This window comes from Cyprinus carpio, chromosome A3 (genome assembly GCF_018340385.1).
Source record: "Cyprinus carpio isolate SPL01 chromosome A3, ASM1834038v1, whole genome shotgun sequence".
Classification (NCBI taxonomy): Eukaryota; Metazoa; Chordata; class Actinopteri; order Cypriniformes; family Cyprinidae; genus Cyprinus; species Cyprinus carpio.
The window spans coordinates 21544611-21561646 of NC_056574.1; the positions used below are offsets into that span (position 1 = coordinate 21544611).

General features: G+C 39.0%; 2 protein-coding genes and 1 long non-coding RNA gene across 26 annotated transcripts in view; 1 reads left to right on the plus strand and 2 right to left on the minus strand.

Moving 5' to 3' along the window:
• The window catches only part of LOC109060317 (voltage-dependent P/Q-type calcium channel subunit alpha-1A-like), a 79477-nt gene extending 68993 nt beyond the window's left edge, over window positions 1-10484 (plus strand). For 11 of the 24 annotated variants that reach the window (XM_042723323.1, XM_042723283.1, XM_042723308.1 and 8 more), the window contains 4 exons: window positions 22-135; window positions 6397-6598; window positions 6684-6943; window positions 7925-10482. In XM_042723323.1, the coding sequence (XP_042579257.1) occupies window positions 22-135; window positions 6397-6598; window positions 6684-6943; window positions 7925-8527 (1179 nt within the window). In that variant the 3' untranslated portion in view covers window positions 8528-10482. Of the gene's footprint in view, window positions 1-21; window positions 136-2748; window positions 2914-6396; window positions 6599-6683; window positions 6944-7924 lie in introns of those variants that run through there. The other 13 variants (XM_042723314.1, XM_042723396.1, XM_042723374.1 and 10 more) reach the window with 9 other exon arrangements.
• A 564-nt stretch (window positions 10485-11048) lies between these two features.
• On the minus strand, window positions 11049-12150 carry LOC122137355. The gene is made up of 2 exons (XR_006154789.1): window positions 11998-12150; window positions 11049-11797 (listed from the first exon to the last, which is right to left on the minus strand). It is a non-coding gene; the product is annotated as an uncharacterized LOC122137355 (long non-coding RNA).
• A 2312-nt stretch (window positions 12151-14462) lies between these two features.
• Window positions 14463-15843, minus strand: LOC109049619 (immediate early response gene 2 protein-like). The gene has a single exon (XM_019067280.2). The coding sequence runs from the start codon at window positions 15717-15719 to the stop codon at window positions 15150-15152; it is 570 nt and encodes a 189-aa protein (XP_018922825.1). The 5' UTR covers window positions 15720-15843; the 3' UTR covers window positions 14463-15149.
• Between the last annotated feature and the right edge of the window lie 1193 nt (window positions 15844-17036).

Below are 17036 nucleotides of genomic sequence, written 5' to 3' on the forward strand. Positions count from 1 at the left end.
GGTCTCCCTCTGTTTCTGCAGACAGTAGAGATGAGAGAGATGGGGCGGGACGGGTACTCGGACACTGAGCACTATCTGCCGATGGAAGGCCATGGCAGGGCTGTTTCCATGCCTCGACTCCCAGCAGACAACCAAGTGAGCGCCTCATCTTGTCATTCCTTTGTGTTTTCCCCCTTCCTTTTCTTCTACCCCCTTTTCGTATCAGTCCCTCCTTCCTTGTCCCTCCAAACATTCCACTTTCCACTCCTGCCTTTGCATTAAACAAATGTGCCCATTGACCAGATAAAGCAAAGAGAACCCATTATAGCATATGCAATGGATTGATATGTAAGATGGTATAGCAGCATGAATTACATTTTCATTAGGGACACATGTTCAGATGTTTACATACTTTGGGTCATGTAGACATGGGGTAATAGTGGAACTGAGTCACAGGGATGACATACACATACTGAACGTGATTGTTCAAGCGCGAATATACTAAATGTGATTCTGCGATTGCGAGCACCCCACCCACAGATTGTGATTTTGAGGGAGTACCATAGCAAATTCAGTGCACAGTGCCCAGAATTCCTAGCGACGGCCCTGTGTAGTATATTAATGTTTGTAACAGTGAAAAATTCTGAAGAATAATGTTAGTTTATTTAGGATATGCCTATTAATGTTGCACAAAAAAAAATGTTGGGCCCAGAACAGATCCTTGAGGCACTCCACAAGAAACAAAGCTAGTTTCATCTGCATACCTGTCATAAATATGCATTTTAAGTATCTGTGTTTATCAGAACGTGTTTGAATATATGTGATGTATTGAAGAATACATTTTTTTGCATTCAAACACAATCTTATTATAATTGTCTAGATAGATGATATCTAGCATTTTGCAACATGCACCCTCCTTATTTATAATGCATATTTAATGCAAGTCTAGAACAGGGTATAATTTTTTTTTTTTTTTTTTTTTCATGTTTCTCACCACTGGCCTTTGAGTAGCTGCCTCCTCCTCATTCATACAGACCCTAATATACACACTTCGCTGCTACACATTATACAAAAAGCAGTATGTCACACAAACAGGACATCTGGATGCTCTGTATTTATAAAATGCAATACCCAGATGGCATATTGCATCTGCTGAGATTCTGAAATCATAACAAGTGCACAATTTGCTATCCCATGATGCTATGGGAGCTGAGGAGCTGACAGATTAGAAAAGCAGGGTTGGGTTTGCTTTCTTTTTTTCTGAATAAATTCTCTTTCCATGCTGTCTCCTTGAATTTTCTGTGAATATGTCTTTCCTTCTCTCCTTCCCTATACCTTTATTTTTCTTTAAATTCTTATTTTCATTTTGGGTTTGGCTAACTCTGACTTCCTTCCTCAGTAAAGAAGTTACTCAGTGTTCTTGCATTGTCTTTACTATAAAACATAAGTTATTTTAAGTAATTATTTACAGCCCGGTATTACTTTATGTGCTTCCTTTCTATTTTTGTTGTTATTAAGCTTTGGCCAAGTTTGAATTGCGTTTTATTCAGGGTAATAAAGCTCAGTGAAATTTGAGGCTGAAGCAAGCAATGACTTGGGAGTTGGTACTGAGATGTGGATTTGTGTGACCATGTGTTTGTGTGCGTTAATGTCTCCCAAGTTTATGTAAGTACAATACTGTTTAAAGGTTTGAGGTCAGTTCATTTTTTATGTAAGGTTTCATAATTGTTTTATTTAACAAGGATGCAGTAAACTGATCAAAAGTGACAGCATTTGTCACAAAACATTTCTGTCAAATAAATGCTGTTCTTTTAAACTTTTGATTCATCAAGGAATTCTGAAAAAAAAACTTTTAGCAGCAAAAACAGTTTTCAACATTGCTAATAAAAAGAACTAATAATTAATAATGACAATTATTAATAGGTGTGCACCAATCAGCATATCAGAATGATTTCTGAAGAATCATGTGACACTGAAGACCAGCGTAATGACTGCTGAAAATTCAGCTTTATATCACAGGCATAAATTACATTTTGAAATATAATAGAACAGAAAACAATAATTTAAAAATTAGAATAATATTTCACAATGTTACTAATTTTACTGTTTTGGTCAGCATTAGAGACTTTTAAAAATATAAAAAATCTTGCCGACCCCAAACATTTGAACGGTAGTGTGTGTGTTGTACTTGCGCAACCCTCAACATGTACTAGTGTGAGAGTGATTTACATATATTTTAGAAAACAAGTACAAGAGAGTTTTGTTTGTTGTGGTCTCGTGCTATACGTACTGTAAGTGTGCGCAGTGTTGTAGTAGTATACCTGTAGTAGTATGGCCACTGTGTGTCGTGATCACTGTACTGTTCCTCACCATATCATTCTGTGTGGTGTACTGTGACGTGTCTCTAACACTGCCTCTGGTCCTCAATGTGTGTGCTGCTGTGGTAAGTGTCTTTTTTCTGTCTCCACTACTTCTGTGTCTAACCAGGTTCTCTGTGTCTCTCTTCTCTCTCTTTATTTATATCTTTCTGTCTTTATTTCCGCCCCTCTTTTACTTTCTTTTTTTTCCTCCTCATCCTCGTTTACTCCTGCACGAAACCCCATCTCCAACTTTTCCCTATTACAATCCCACCTTCTCATCCATACCTACATACAACCACTGTAAATGTGCTTTGTCTTGTGTAAATGCGGCCCTATGTGCTTTCTATGTGTGTATTTGTATGGACATATTTGTGGCGTGTCTTGTGTTTGTATGGAAATGGCTGTTCAGCAGCCACGGAGGAAAGGACGGCACCGGGGAGATAATCTCACTGTATGTGCAACCTCCCTCATTTATTGTTACTTTCTTTCCATTATCACTCTCTGTTTGACTCTGGCATGTGTCTTTCTCTCTCTGGACCATTCTCTGGAAATCACCTAATTTGTGCTTAAATATCTCAGGAAAATAATACTGGAATTTTTTTTAATATTGCAATATGGGATTTTTTTTGTCCTTTTGGCTATATTCTTTTATTTTTCTTTTTTTTTCATTCAGAATAAACATTATTTCAACTATTTGTACCAATAACCGTACAAATTAGCATAAAATAATGTTTTAACCAAATGAAAACAATTAAGGAAGGATAATTTACTATTTCTGTTTATTGCTTTATTTGAAATAAAATTAAATATTTATATAGATACATTTTTACTAAAACAGTGTACTGAGGAACTTCTGTGAACATTTTAATAATGACAAAGAAAAATAATTTAATCAGTTGTGAGAAGTATTGAAGCTATTCATTGTCAACTTACTATACTGGGGCATTATATAATCTATACAGTACAGACATATTTTCTGACAGATCTGTGTGCAGATCAAATGACACACAACTCTTTGTCTGCCTCCTCGTAATGTATATCTCCTATCTGTGTTCTTTGCAACACTAATTGTATGTTTTCTGTTCATTTGCATGCTATGTGTTTGTAGTCAAAAGAAATGAGTGCAATTATCTGTGCTGTGTACGTGTATGTGTGACTGTGTTTTTGAGCAGAGAAATGCAGAGATCTTTTGGTGTTCAGTGGGTCGAAGTGGGGAAAGAGGGACAATGAGCAATTTTTCAAAAATTAGTTATATCTGTTACACCTGTATCAACAATATAACTATATTTTGAGAAAAATCGAGTTAAACTTTACTGAAGGTTCCAAAGCAAAATAACCTGCAATGTTGCATCTTTTCCTCCACTTCTTTTTTATAATAATAATTACTATATTAATAGTCACAATACAGCTATTTTTTATTTTATCTTTGTTATTATAAATAAGAACAGATGCAAAAAAAACAGAACAAATATAAGAAAAAAAAGTGCATTACCTTTTTCATTTTACATCTAAACAAAAGCATTCAAGAAAAACAAAATAATCAAATGTAAAAAAAATCCCTTTAGTGTGTTCATTACAAATAAATAGATTATAAGAACTACAAAAGCAGTTCAATCAAGAGCACCGAGTGATTCTTTTATTGTTAGATTTACATTATTGAGGCGGCGTATATTAAGACCCACTGTAATGCACGGATCTAATATAATGTTACACATCAGATGTTTTTTTTCCCAACAGTTCCCTGAATGTTCACTTAAGACATAACAGATTATGTATGCGTGAATACTTAAAGTGACCCTGTTATGGATTTTTGAAAATTGCCTTTCATGTAACACAGCTCTAAGTCAATGATGACATACTGCAGTTTTTTTTTATATATCTGAAAGTGCACCATGTATAAAGTTATTGTCTCTCAAAAGAAAGAGTTTTTAAAACGAATCCCAAAAGTTTCATGTTGACATCAACATGAAACAGCGTATTGCCGCCCACTTGTTGGTCTTTTCAATTTTGTCTGAATGAAAATGCTAATTCATTCTTTGCCACTAGGTGCCGCTTTTGGAGCAGTACATTTTTATTTATTTTTTCCCAGTAACGCTGTACACAAAGCAGCACTGCTCAAAAATGAACCTTTCATAACCCATAATAGGGACACTTTAAATACTGTAATTGTGTATATGTATAGTCGGAACCGCCTTTATGCGCTTTTATGATGACAATCAGCGTGAGAAACGAGTGGAGAAAAGGTAGCTACTCCTCACAGAAAACATACAAATAAAGGTAATTAAACATCTAAAATTATTGTTTGGAGCACTGGGATCGCTAGACGAGGGCTTTATGAACTCATTTTTGTGAAAACCTCAAAATCGACTTTTTTCACCATTTTATTTATTTTTTTGTTTTGTTTTGTTTTTTGCCTGTAGCTCAAAATTAGCCGGTGCGCATTCCGACTCATTTTGCCAGCACGGGTCATATATTATTTATATTTTTATTTTAATAAAAGTTTGAATGAGTTATTGAGTATACTGGTATATACTGAATGCAAAAATGATGATGAAACAACTACCAGTCAACAGCAAATAAATAAATAAAAATAAAAACAAATCATTGTAAATAATAATAATAAAAAAAACATACATAATGCTACTGTAATGGAAGTGGGTGAGAAAATAATACATATTGTTACCTTCTATAAAATGTAACATTTAAAAGTAACATTCCACAAAACTGTTTATGTTAAAAACACAGTGTTTTGTAGCACAAATAGATTACCATTTACTGCACATTCTCTTCTTCTTATAGTTATTTACATAGTGGCTAATGAATCCGAAATCTTACATCTTCCAAGTTGTCCTTGTTTTCTACAGATGAGTCAGTAACTGAAAACCCTTGATTGTATGCAATTCTGCATCCATGCCTCAAGGTGTCAGTGTTGATAGTGTTTGATAGTGAAAAATTCAAACTTTTATGAGAAGGACAGGTTCTAATGAGATTATTCAGATCGCACAAGGTCCGATGAGAGCCAAGAGTCCAGGGTTTGTGCCACTGCAAAGCACCCCACTCTGCACGTCCCTCTTCCTGGACCATATATCTGGTGCTGCCCCACATGTCCTCTCTGAAGCCTGGACAGACCTCTCTCTTCTCTCTCTGTGGTGTGCATGACTGTGAGTGATGAAGAGAGAGGTCTGCTGAAGGAATGTGCTTCTCTCAAATGTTGTACGAGGATGTGTATTCACGGATGAGTATGTTTTAGTTTGTATAGATTCAGTCCTGGTGGTGCATGAAAGGCATGACGTTTTGCAACTATCTTTCAGTTTCTCTCTCTGTTTTTTTTTTTTTTACATATTTTATGTGTATTTCTCTTCTATGCGGATTCTGCATGGTGAATTTCTTTAGTTGTTCGCTGGTATCGGCTGAGTGTGTCCATCAGGTCATACACAATCAAACCACACCAACTCCCAGACCTACAGAATTAACACTCAAATTTTAAGTCACCATAGACCCCATTTACACCTGGTATTAACATGTGATTGGGCCAAAATGATCACAGATTGTCAGCACTATAATACAAACGTAAGCAGAGTTCTTGTCTTGTTTTCCAGTTGATTATCTAAACATCATTAAAACAAGATAAAATTTATTGTGAAGGAAAAGTATCTAAAAATAAGACTTGTTTTAGAGAAATATAAATATATATATATATATATATATATTGGATTATATAAATGATATATAAGTTAAACATTTGAACAGTATTGTAAGTGATGTGAATATAGTCACAAAATCAGAGACCTTTCCCTCAAATAGGCTCACGAGTGGCCTCAGCTGTCTGCTTGTGATGGGATCCCCCAAGACAGATGTTAATACCAGGAGCAAACAGGGCCATACATTCACACGACCATCTGCCTGCCATTAAGAAATGCTACGGAAATGAAGTTCCCTTCTCAAATCTTCTAGACCCATTAATTTCCAATAAACAGAATCCTCTCTCTTCCTTTGCTCCCTTTTCTTTTCTCTCCCTACCTCTTTCTCTCTGTCTCTCCTGTGCTGGCTCTCTCAGCAAACTATCACTGATAACAGTTCAATGAAGCGTTCAGCTTCATCTTTGGGGCATGGGCGTCAAGGCCGTTCAATACGGGGTGAGGACTACTCCATGGACAGGGTTATCCCAGAAGAGGGTCACAGACATGGGCATCGCCACCGAGACCGCAGTCACCGTGCGTCTGAGCGCTCCCTGAGCCGCTACACTGATGCTGACACAGGTCAGAGACAAAAACATGTAAAATAATGGTATTGATGGCATTTTGAGTAGGAGAACTAATAGTAATGCCCTTTTTTCTCTCTCAGGCTGTGGCCTAGCAGGTCTTGGCACTGACCTCAGCACCACCACACAGTCAGGAGACCTGCCATCCAAGGAGAGGGACCGGGGCCGGGCCAAAGACCGCAAGCACCACCATCATCACCATCACCACAACGGTTCTCTAGATAAGGAGCACTACGGACATGAGAGAGAACGAGGGGACTATGGCCACAGACAGTCTAGAGAGAGAGACCACCGCTGGTCCCGCTCACCGAGTGAGGGCAGAGAGTGCCTGACTCACAGACAGGTGGGAGATTCATTCATAATGAACATATGAGAAACATTACAGCTGAACATTTCTGCAGCACTGAAAAAAAAAAAAATTCTTTAAAAGTAATTTTGCCTTCGCTATTGTCCAGTAAAATTATCCAAACTTCCATTAAAAAAAGTAACATTTACTTAGTCAAATTATTTAAAATATTAATCATAGGTATATTGTTCTTAACTCATTAGCAAATTGTCTTTTATTTTGTTTTAAGAATAAACATTAGTTAGAGAAGACAAAAAAAAAGTTATTTTCTGTAGATTCTGTAGATTGCATTTACATTACCTTTCAGAAGTTAGAGGTTAGTATGATTTATTTGTTGCTTCTCAAGTAAACCTTTTTAAAGCTTTTGTTGCTTCTCAAGTAAATCTTGTTTTAAGGATGTTTGGTATTTTTACTGAAAACCAAATGAAAATACTGATAAAGTGAAAGGATTTTTGCAGAGAACCCATCTGTTTCTTGTATTAAAACAGGATGTTTAACTAAAAGGATCAAAGTTTTAGGTCATTTATGCTGTTTATTTATATTGTGACAATATTATTTCCAACAATATTGTGCTAGTCAGGACCAAAAATAATGTGACCAGTCTAAATTAATTCTATTTCAGTTTCATTTGTATTGACAATACCCATACTAATTTTGTCAAGACCAAAACAAAGTTATTTTCACAGTTACAACAGAATTCAATTCTTTTTGTTGTTTTTTTTCTTTCTTGTGTCCTCTCTTTTCCCTGTGATATGTTGCTTTACATTTGGTTGGTTATTTTATGGCTGTCTGTGTCGGTTGCTTTGCTCTTACTGCTTTGCAATGTCTCTCACTCTTGTATCTCTCTCTGTATCTCTCTCATGACTGCGCTCTTTCCTCTCTGACTGCGGTGTACGTGTCATCTCCTGCTGTCTTTCTTCTTGTTGTGTGGTTAATTTTGTGGTTCTGTTTTATTTGCCTTGTTCCATTTTCATGTAGGGCAGTAGTTCAGTAAGCGGCAGTCCAGTCCCCTCCACCTCTGGGACCAGCACGCCCCGCCGTGGCCGGCGTCAGCTACCCCAAACCCCCGCTACGCCCCGACCCCACGTCACCTACTCTCCTGTGGTCCGTAAGCCCATTGGCGGCACTCCCCCTCCGGGCCAACAAAACCGTCTCCCCGCTCCGACTTCCCATCGGTTCAGCCCGCCCGGCCCTGAACCCCCGCTTCCCCCTCACCACCATCCATCTCCCCCCAAGCACGGCTCTCCTCACTCCACCCGTCACGCGCACTGGGGCCCCGGCCCTGCGGAGAGCGTGGAGGGCGACGGTTTCTACAATGACCAAGACTACGAGTTCAATCACCACAAGCCTCCGTCCTATGAACAAAGCCCTGTGCAGGGCAACCCTCACCCACATTCCCCCAGGACTTCCCGCCACAGCACCCCCTCTCAGGGCCAGCCACATCCACGGCGCATGCCAAACGGCTACCGTTCATCATCGCCCCCTCCCCACCAGGGAACTCATAAGCCTCCTCATCCCAGAGGGCCCAGGAAGGGCCTCCATGAACCCTACAGTGAGACTGATGAGGATGACTGGTGCTAGCCTCTGGGACGGGGAGGGGTGAGTCCTTCCACGCTCTCTGGAACGGACTGCCGCCATGCGGAACGCAGGCTCACGGTGAAACAATACTCTCACTGGATTGGCCGATCTGTCCGGGGAGACACTAGGCAGTGTGCTGAATGTCCACAGGGGAAATCGCATGATTTGTTTCTTTCTATTTCTCCTTTCTTTTCGATTCCTCTGCTGCCGAGTGTTTCCCTGAAAGCAACAGACCGCTGACATTGAATATTAAGACTTCTGAATATGAAATCCTCTTCTTAGCCTTTTTCTGAAGAATACAAAAATTGTTTTGATAAGGAGGAGGAATGTCTGAACTTTTTTTCCCTGGACATTTCACACAGTCCCTCCAGAAATGAGACACTAGGAACTCTTATTTCACAGAACTTGACTGGAGATTCATTTATTGCAAAAATCAGTCCAGATGCTGGGAAATATCGATGAGTTTTATCATCTGTGTTTACTGTTGTTAATTATCCCAGTGAGGGGGAGGCATTTGTCTGTGCGGATAAGTTGTGGGTGGGAGTTGGAGATGGGCGGAGGTGAACTCACCTGAACTAAAATAGTAAAGCCCACCCTGCACTTCAGACCCCTAAGCGCAAGAAAGAAGGATCACAAAAAAAAAATAATAATAGGAGAGAGAAAATGAAACGCTCCTCACTCTTTCCTCTTCTACGACTTGGTCTTCTGCTTCTCATTGGAGACATTGGAGTTTGAATCTTCTGTTGCACTGCCCAGCTTTGTTTGAACTCCCAGAAAATAAATTCCTTGGAAATTCTGCATGATTGAAAAAAAAAAGGAATTAAAAAAACAAGTTTAAAAAATACATAAAGAAATGTTGGATAAAAAAGAGGGATCAAATGCTTGGCTCTTTTGTCATGTCCGTGACGTTCTCTCTCTCTCTCCCATCAGCTCCCTCCCTCCCTCTCTCTCACGACTCTCTGAGATCCCTCTCTCCTGAAGGAGGAAAGGGGAGAAGAAGCCATTGCTAATATAAGTAAATGGGTGATCAGAGAGATGTTCGCAATGTTTTATTCCAGATTTGGTGCCAAATACCACATTCAGTAATGATTGCGAATCAAAAATAAATGGATAGCACAATTATTTTTAAGTCTGACATTTTTTAACCGTTTTATTTACATTCCTCTATCAGTGTATAGATGATTTGCTCACTTGCACAAAAATGCAGATATAGTAGCACATAAAATAAACATATAACAGGCAAAGGACACATGTGATTCTTTTCCCTTACACCGCCGTAAACGTGCTCTTCCAGTCTTCCAGGGGAAAAGCAGAGACACAGGGATGAAGGGGAAGAAAAGAGAGAGAGAGAACCTCTCCATCTTTACATATGATTTCATGCTAATAATAATGATGTGTGTATAAAGATGATTACATAAATGATAATAATTGATGATGATGGTGATGAAGATGATAATGATGATGATGATGCTTTTAATTTCATTTTCTACCTGTTTTTGTATTTGATTCAGCTGCTCTTTGTATTGCCATACTTGTTTTCATGTGAGTTTTGTGTAGATGGTGTGTGGAGCTCTATGATAGTGATCCGTTATGGGCCATGACAGAAACCCATCTGACCTTCAGCCGACGTGCTCGGTAGCTTGACGACTTCAGATGTTTCCATGGAAACAGTTTCTCAGCCATATCATGAGCGTTAATGACAGGACGCAGCATGCATCTGATCTCGAGTCTCTGTAACTGTGAACACTTTTTATCAAGAAGGGAAGAAAAATTAAAAGGAAAAAAAGAAAGCAGAGGAAGAGCTGACTAGTTATATTGATATAAACGTGTTATGTTCATCTTTAAAGAGCATTTAGATATTAGCTAAGTAAACAAGGATTAATTAGTTTGGCATAAAATTGGCATATATATATTTTTTTTTTCCATTCTCCCGCTTTCAGTAATAATCTTTCTTAAAGGATGCTTTTTTTTCTTTTTTTACAATTATCTATTTAGAATGATTGTTTTTAACTTTTAAACCAGTGGTTCTCAACTAGGGCAAAACAAAAAAAACAAAGATGACGATTATTAAATGAATTATTAATAATATATTAAAATAATAAAAGAAAAAAAAACACAGAATAAATCATTAAAAATCTTTAAAAGGTTACAAAACAAGCAGCTTGATGTCAGAAAGGTTGAGAACCACTGCTTTAAACTAACCTAAAAAGTCCCCTGAGACATTTTAATGTGTAAGCAAATGGTGAGAAGGTTACTGAGCTCCACTACCTCTACTAGATCAGCAGATGGCGCTATGATCCACATTGTTCTGCAGCCAGTGGCTCTGGCTCTGTCAGTCTCACCTTTTTCTGTTCCATGTTTATGTCAATGACCTGTACACTGAGAGTAGTACTATGTGTCTGTCACCGATGGTGCACGGTTCTGTGTTCAGGAAATGTAACACAGCCAATCAAACTGCACAGGAACATGTAACACAGCCAATCAAATTGCATGGGTGAAACAATGACCGGGCCTTTTTCTGCCAAAACTTGTCTCTTGTGTCCCACTGATCTTTGTGTCTTTTCGGCCCATATTACCATCGTCATCTCAGTCTGTGGAATGACTCTGCATACACAGACTGCTGCCGAACGAGTCCAAATTTGCAGCATGTGCAAATTAGACAATGTGTGTAGCATTTAATAACATATTATCACACACAATCCCACTTGAGTGTCCTGTATGTAGCATTACTGATGAAACTGGTAAGTTTGTGGCTCTCCTTTGAGACTGTATGTTTAAGTGTGTCCACAACTGGTGAGTATATTGTCCTTGAGGATGTAAACACTAGATACAGGATCCGAGTTTCATGTCTCCCCTTGCTAGTTGCGCATTATTAGATTTTGTTGTCATTGTTTCTTTGAGAACTACATTCTTAGGAATGCATTACTGAGATTAATCAGTGCCTTATTCACTGTTATTTAGACCACACATCCCACTTTTACACATTTATACAGCTGCAATGTGTCAGTTTGCAGTTTTCTTTTATCCGCAGCAGGCATTTAACTTCACAAGGCTTACGTTTTTATAATGAGAGTATCTATATATGCAATACAACCCTGTTTTGAGTTGCAAGAAGCGTCAAGGAAATGATGTGTCTATGTTTGTGAATGGTGTGTGTATATTTATGTGATCAGGTCCATGATGATGTGTTTGACAAAATTCACCATGTGAATTATTTTCAGTTTTCCTCATTTGCATGCAGGATGTTCTCTCAACTTCTTGATGTGTGTGTGGCTGTGAAAGAAAGGACACGCGTTAGTCTGGAAAGGATTTCTCATTGTCTTTCATAATGATTAATCATTACTAACAACTTCAGTTTGGCAAAACAAGTGACAATTAAAAATACAATGCCCATGTGGGAGTCGCACTGTAAAAAGAATAAACTAAAAATAAGCAAGTTTTTGTCAGAAAAAAAAAAATAGAGAAGCATTTACCTCAAAAATTGCATGTGCAATGTGCATGCCACAGCGTTTGATAAAAAGTTAACTGCAGGAATAAAAAAAAAAAAATGTTTTGTAGAAAAAAAAACAAGTACAGATAATTCTTTTTTAAAGTAATATATATGCTCTATTTTTTAAAACAAAAAAATAACAGCATATTCTGGGGAGGAAAATCACTTTGATGCGATTTGAAAGTTGTTTGTTTCTTTCTGTTTCTAGCTGTTTTTTCTGCCAACTAGAAGGAGAGACACTTCAACACTATGTTCAGGGCACATCAATATGACTACTGCCACAAAAAAATAAAAGAGTCTAGAAGAAATTCCTTGCTGTTTTTGATTCAGACCTGGGCTGTGCACAAAACTCTCTGGTGTTTAGTTTTGAAATCCCTGCTTGCACTATGGTTTTAAATTTCTGATTCTTTCACAATTCCAAAGGAATGTGCATTTGGCAAAAAGAGGCATGATTGTGAGCACACAGAGCATTTAGTCTTGTTCTCTGTTTCAGCCTTATCTGACACAACAGGACCACAGGAGTAGTCATAGAAAACCTCCAGAGCTTCAGAGATCAAGTGTCTTGCTTAAATGCAGTATGGTTAGTAGAAAGTGCTCGGAGCAGGATTGAACACTTTCCATTCATGGTGCTGCTGTCAGTTACACGCCCACACACTGTTGGCAAATATTTGAAAAGCACCAATCTATACAGTTGGCCCCCAAAGTCCCAGACATGTCTTCTAATTTTCTTCTTTGAGCAACATGAACTTCAAAAGTTTGTATAAAATTTGACAGATTGGTCCAAAAAGCCTCTTGTAAACAGGGGGGATTCTGTTATTATTTACTCATCCTTACATCATTCCAAATCTGTAAAAAAAAAAAAAAAAAATATATATATATATATATATATATATATATATATATATATATATATATATATATATAAATATATATATATATATATGGAAGCACATTTTCGCCATGGAATTAAAAAGGGTCATTGTGATTTTTCAGTTCACAATTTCAAATAAATAAATTACGGGATATAAATTCAGAATTCTGAGTTTACATCTCACAAATCAGTTTTTGCCACCATGGAATAATATATATATAAAGGTAACAGAGTTTGTGTCTTACAACTGATTTATTTATTTATTTTTTTATTTTCTCCCTCAGAATTGCTGGGGGGAAAAGTGTGAGATATTAACTTAGAATTGCGAGAAACAAAGGCTAAATTGTGAGATTAAAATCTGCAATTAGCTTTTTTTATTCTGTAGCAGAAACGTGGTTCCATAGAAAGTCATGTGGGTTTAGAACATCATGAGGGAGAGTTAATGATGACAGAATTTTCATTTTTGGGCGAACTAACGTAACCCTTCACTATGCTCATTGTCACCAGTTAAATCGGGTGGCATGATAAATGATTAGCTTGTCCCTTTTCTTTCTGCCCTTGCTCTGTCCTTTTCTGCTCCTGCATATGTAGTATTGCTGATCCGAGAGTTGTAAAGTCGTCTGGTCAGGAGATTGCAGGAGCTAACAGTGCATTCCTGTGAGATTTCAGACACTGGAGGCTCAGGTTTCAGACTCCGAAAGAGAAGGGCGGGGGAGACTCATTCCATTAGCAGGACAATCGATGGGCCACACAGGCATTCAGTAGCTCCCCCTCCCCCTGGCTGTCTGCTGTCGGCCAGATGTGCGGATGTGTGAAGGGTGCTGTCCTTCCTCTAGTCTATTAATACCTCCTTCCGCTCACTCCCACATTCCTCTCTCGCGCCTGCTCCCTTACCCTTCCAGCATGGGCATGGTTTGCTGCGTCAACAACAAATAAACACGTGGTTCAAACGCAGATTTATGCATTACACATATTATTCACGGTGTTTGTTAATATAACGCCACAGTGCGAATCAGGCCTTTTTTAACAAGATTTTAGTGTAGACAATCTGCATAGCCTAAACAGACTTCAACCCCCGAAAATTGTTTGTATCCATTTTTCGCTCATTGCGGTTTGGATCAGGTAGCGTTGTGATGTAAGGTTGGTTGAAAACAGACTCACAAATTTACATATACTAGGATAAACAGGGAAATACAATCTGAATAAGGACAATGGCTAATAAAAAAAGAGTTAAGGTTGGGTTAAATTACACTTGCAAATGGTCCATTAATAACCTGTAAACTGGTTAAACGTTTTACTGCTTCTATTCTTTTGTTCCCCCATATCCTGATCCGGTTATGGGGGTTGAAAAGAAGTGGGAGTGTGAAAAGAGACGGCAGCGATCATCCGGCCTGACGTGCTCACCGCATCCTGCCTTCCGCGAACACCTCGTGCCCGCGAGCCATCCGCACGCACCTCCGGTCACATGACCGCGAACACATTCAACTGAGCTCATACGACTACATACAAGCCTAGCTTACTCAGGCAGAACATTTCCCGGATAAACCGGTCTCAACAAAATGCGTCACACACAACAATTAGATGGTTGAGAATAGTTTATTGTACAAAAGTGAGGTAGATTTACACCATAACATCATGATGTGTGTTTGTAGTAGCTTATGTCATGTCGACCTGCTGGAAAATCCCTGGTCATTATCTGGCTGACCAGCTACAATGGTTTGCTTTCTGAGATGATCTACCAGTAAGAAACCAGCTACAAGATTCCGAAACACAACTTCATTTGGATTTTCCAGCAAGAAGACCACAAAAACAAACAAAAACAAAAACAAATCCCAGTCAGTCGTCAATCCTGACAGGACTTTAGACGAATTCAGTCTGAACCACACACAGAACAACCAGAAACCATTCTTGGCCAATAAATAAATAGATAATAAAGTTCATATGGGTATCCGGGGAAGTTCTCTCAGTCACACTTCTCGTAGAAGTTATAGTACCGCGTCATGTCCTGGATCAGAGAAACACGGTAGTTTGAACAAGCACCATTAGTCACAAATTTCCAAAACAGCGCGCTCTCCGATGAGCAATCAGCTGTCACATTGTTCCACTGTGAGTAATCACCCACTGACTGCTCCACCTCAGTCAAGTGCCCTCAATAGCTACTACAGCAGAAACTCGGTAGTAGATGTGCGCCACAATACGCTTCCCTCAACAGTGCGCAAAGTTCACTTTGCCGTCTTTGAGTTGTGCCACTGATGTTAGTCTTTTCAAAACGTGACAATTGTTCTTGGCATAGGCACGAGTGGCAGTGAGTCCAGCGCTCTGCCGCAGATGGCGGAGTTATTCTGGGTTGCCTGAAGAATTCCTCTGACCTCCACGAACTCCAGCTTGGCTTTTTTGCATGGCAGGAAGTCGGGATCTGTGTCTGTTTTGCTCCGTCGCTTTCTAGAGGGACGGTCCAGTTTGGTTGGATTGCAGTTTTCTTTGTCCACTGTGAGTCCTGCGGGGTCGTGTATTTGTGAATGACCCTCGCGTCCGGACCTCTGCCCATCCTCGGTAGCCTGCGTCGCTGCCGAGCGCAGAGGTGCTGTCGTGGAGCTCGTTGTGTCCATGGGCTCTTCTGCTTGTGATGTGTTCTCCGTCACGCCGTATGTGTCAGATTGCCCCTTTTCCTCGCTTGTCAGTCGGGCAGAGTGGTAGATGTCCCTTGCAGATCTCATGACGAGCGTCAGCAACAGGCTCCGGTGGAGCCGGAGTCCACCGCGCTGCGTGCGCGAGCTGTACATTTTACTCAACGCATGGACCATAACCTGCTTGGCCTCTGCTGTGATATCCATTGTTCTTAATTGTTCAATTAACTTTGAATCGCTCTTTAAATATACAAACAGTGTTTAGGTGATTTCCCCTGAGCTCAGTTTACTTTCACTGTCGTTTCATTCACCGAAGTAAACCTCGGTGTAAAGACAGCGCGCTTTATATAGTTTTGGTGACGTGTGCGGTTGTGATTGACACCCGGGCTCCTCCCATGCCTTGCGGCTCTTGTTTGAGGAAATAAGTCAGAATGCGTATCATTCTGTTTCTGATGATATCTGTCAGAGGATTTTTTTTTTTTTTTAATGATTAGTTACTAAATTAGTCATCAATTTACTATCACTAGGCTATCAGTGACCTTTTAAAATGGAAAAACTGAAGTAATCCAACGTCAATGGAATAAAAGAGCCTACTATGATTGTTCTGTTTTATTAATGCAATTTATTTTGAATAATGTTATTTTTAATGAAAATGTGTTAGGCTATATCTTACCCGACACAGTGAAATTTTGTTTTGAGTTCTGTATTTATATTATATTATATTATATTATATTCTTACTCAGCACAATGACAGTTTTTGTCATTTTTTTTAGCCTGGGCCAATAAACACTTTAATTCCCACGGATATTGTTAGCTTACGCATTCTCTTATGCCCATATAAGGAACATCCGCTAGTTGGTCCGCTTAGTGGAAAACCCATGATGCGTGGGCTCGTTCGGGCTACTTCCTGTTGCCTTATTTGGTTCAGAAGCTTTCGTCATAGCCAATAACCTCACAGACACAAGCGCGTCAAGCTTCCTCTGCCCATTTACGGTTGGATCCAGCTGTTTTCGCGCAAAATGTGTGACAGCACCATTTCATCGAACAGATTCCCAGATGTTGTTTAAATGAATGTTGCTTTCCCAAAAGCGTTTCTTTTTTCTGAAAAATTCAGTCCACATTCAGTTTAGTGTTTGGTGGGAGAAACTATAAAATTACAGAGTGAATGTCGAATGTGTGACGAGTTATGCTAATAGACTTCTTTTTTTCATACAACACGGTGTTGTATTAGAGGCAGTGGATCTATTCAAGACCATTTAATAAAACAAAACAAAATGTTATAAAAGCACACTCAGACACAGTTTCTGGATTGCAGGTTGTATTAAAGAAAGGCTGCAAAAGCTCCACACATTTCTCTGTTGTTAGATCTGAATAGAGCTCTCAATAACCACCCAAGGTCTGCATGATAACACAGAACAGCCTGATAACAATAAGGAAAGAGTTCAATGAGTTTTTTCCAGGTAAGAGTCTAGCTGTAGGAGAAAATCTATGTCCACTCGGCTCCAGTTTAATAGTGTCGTAATA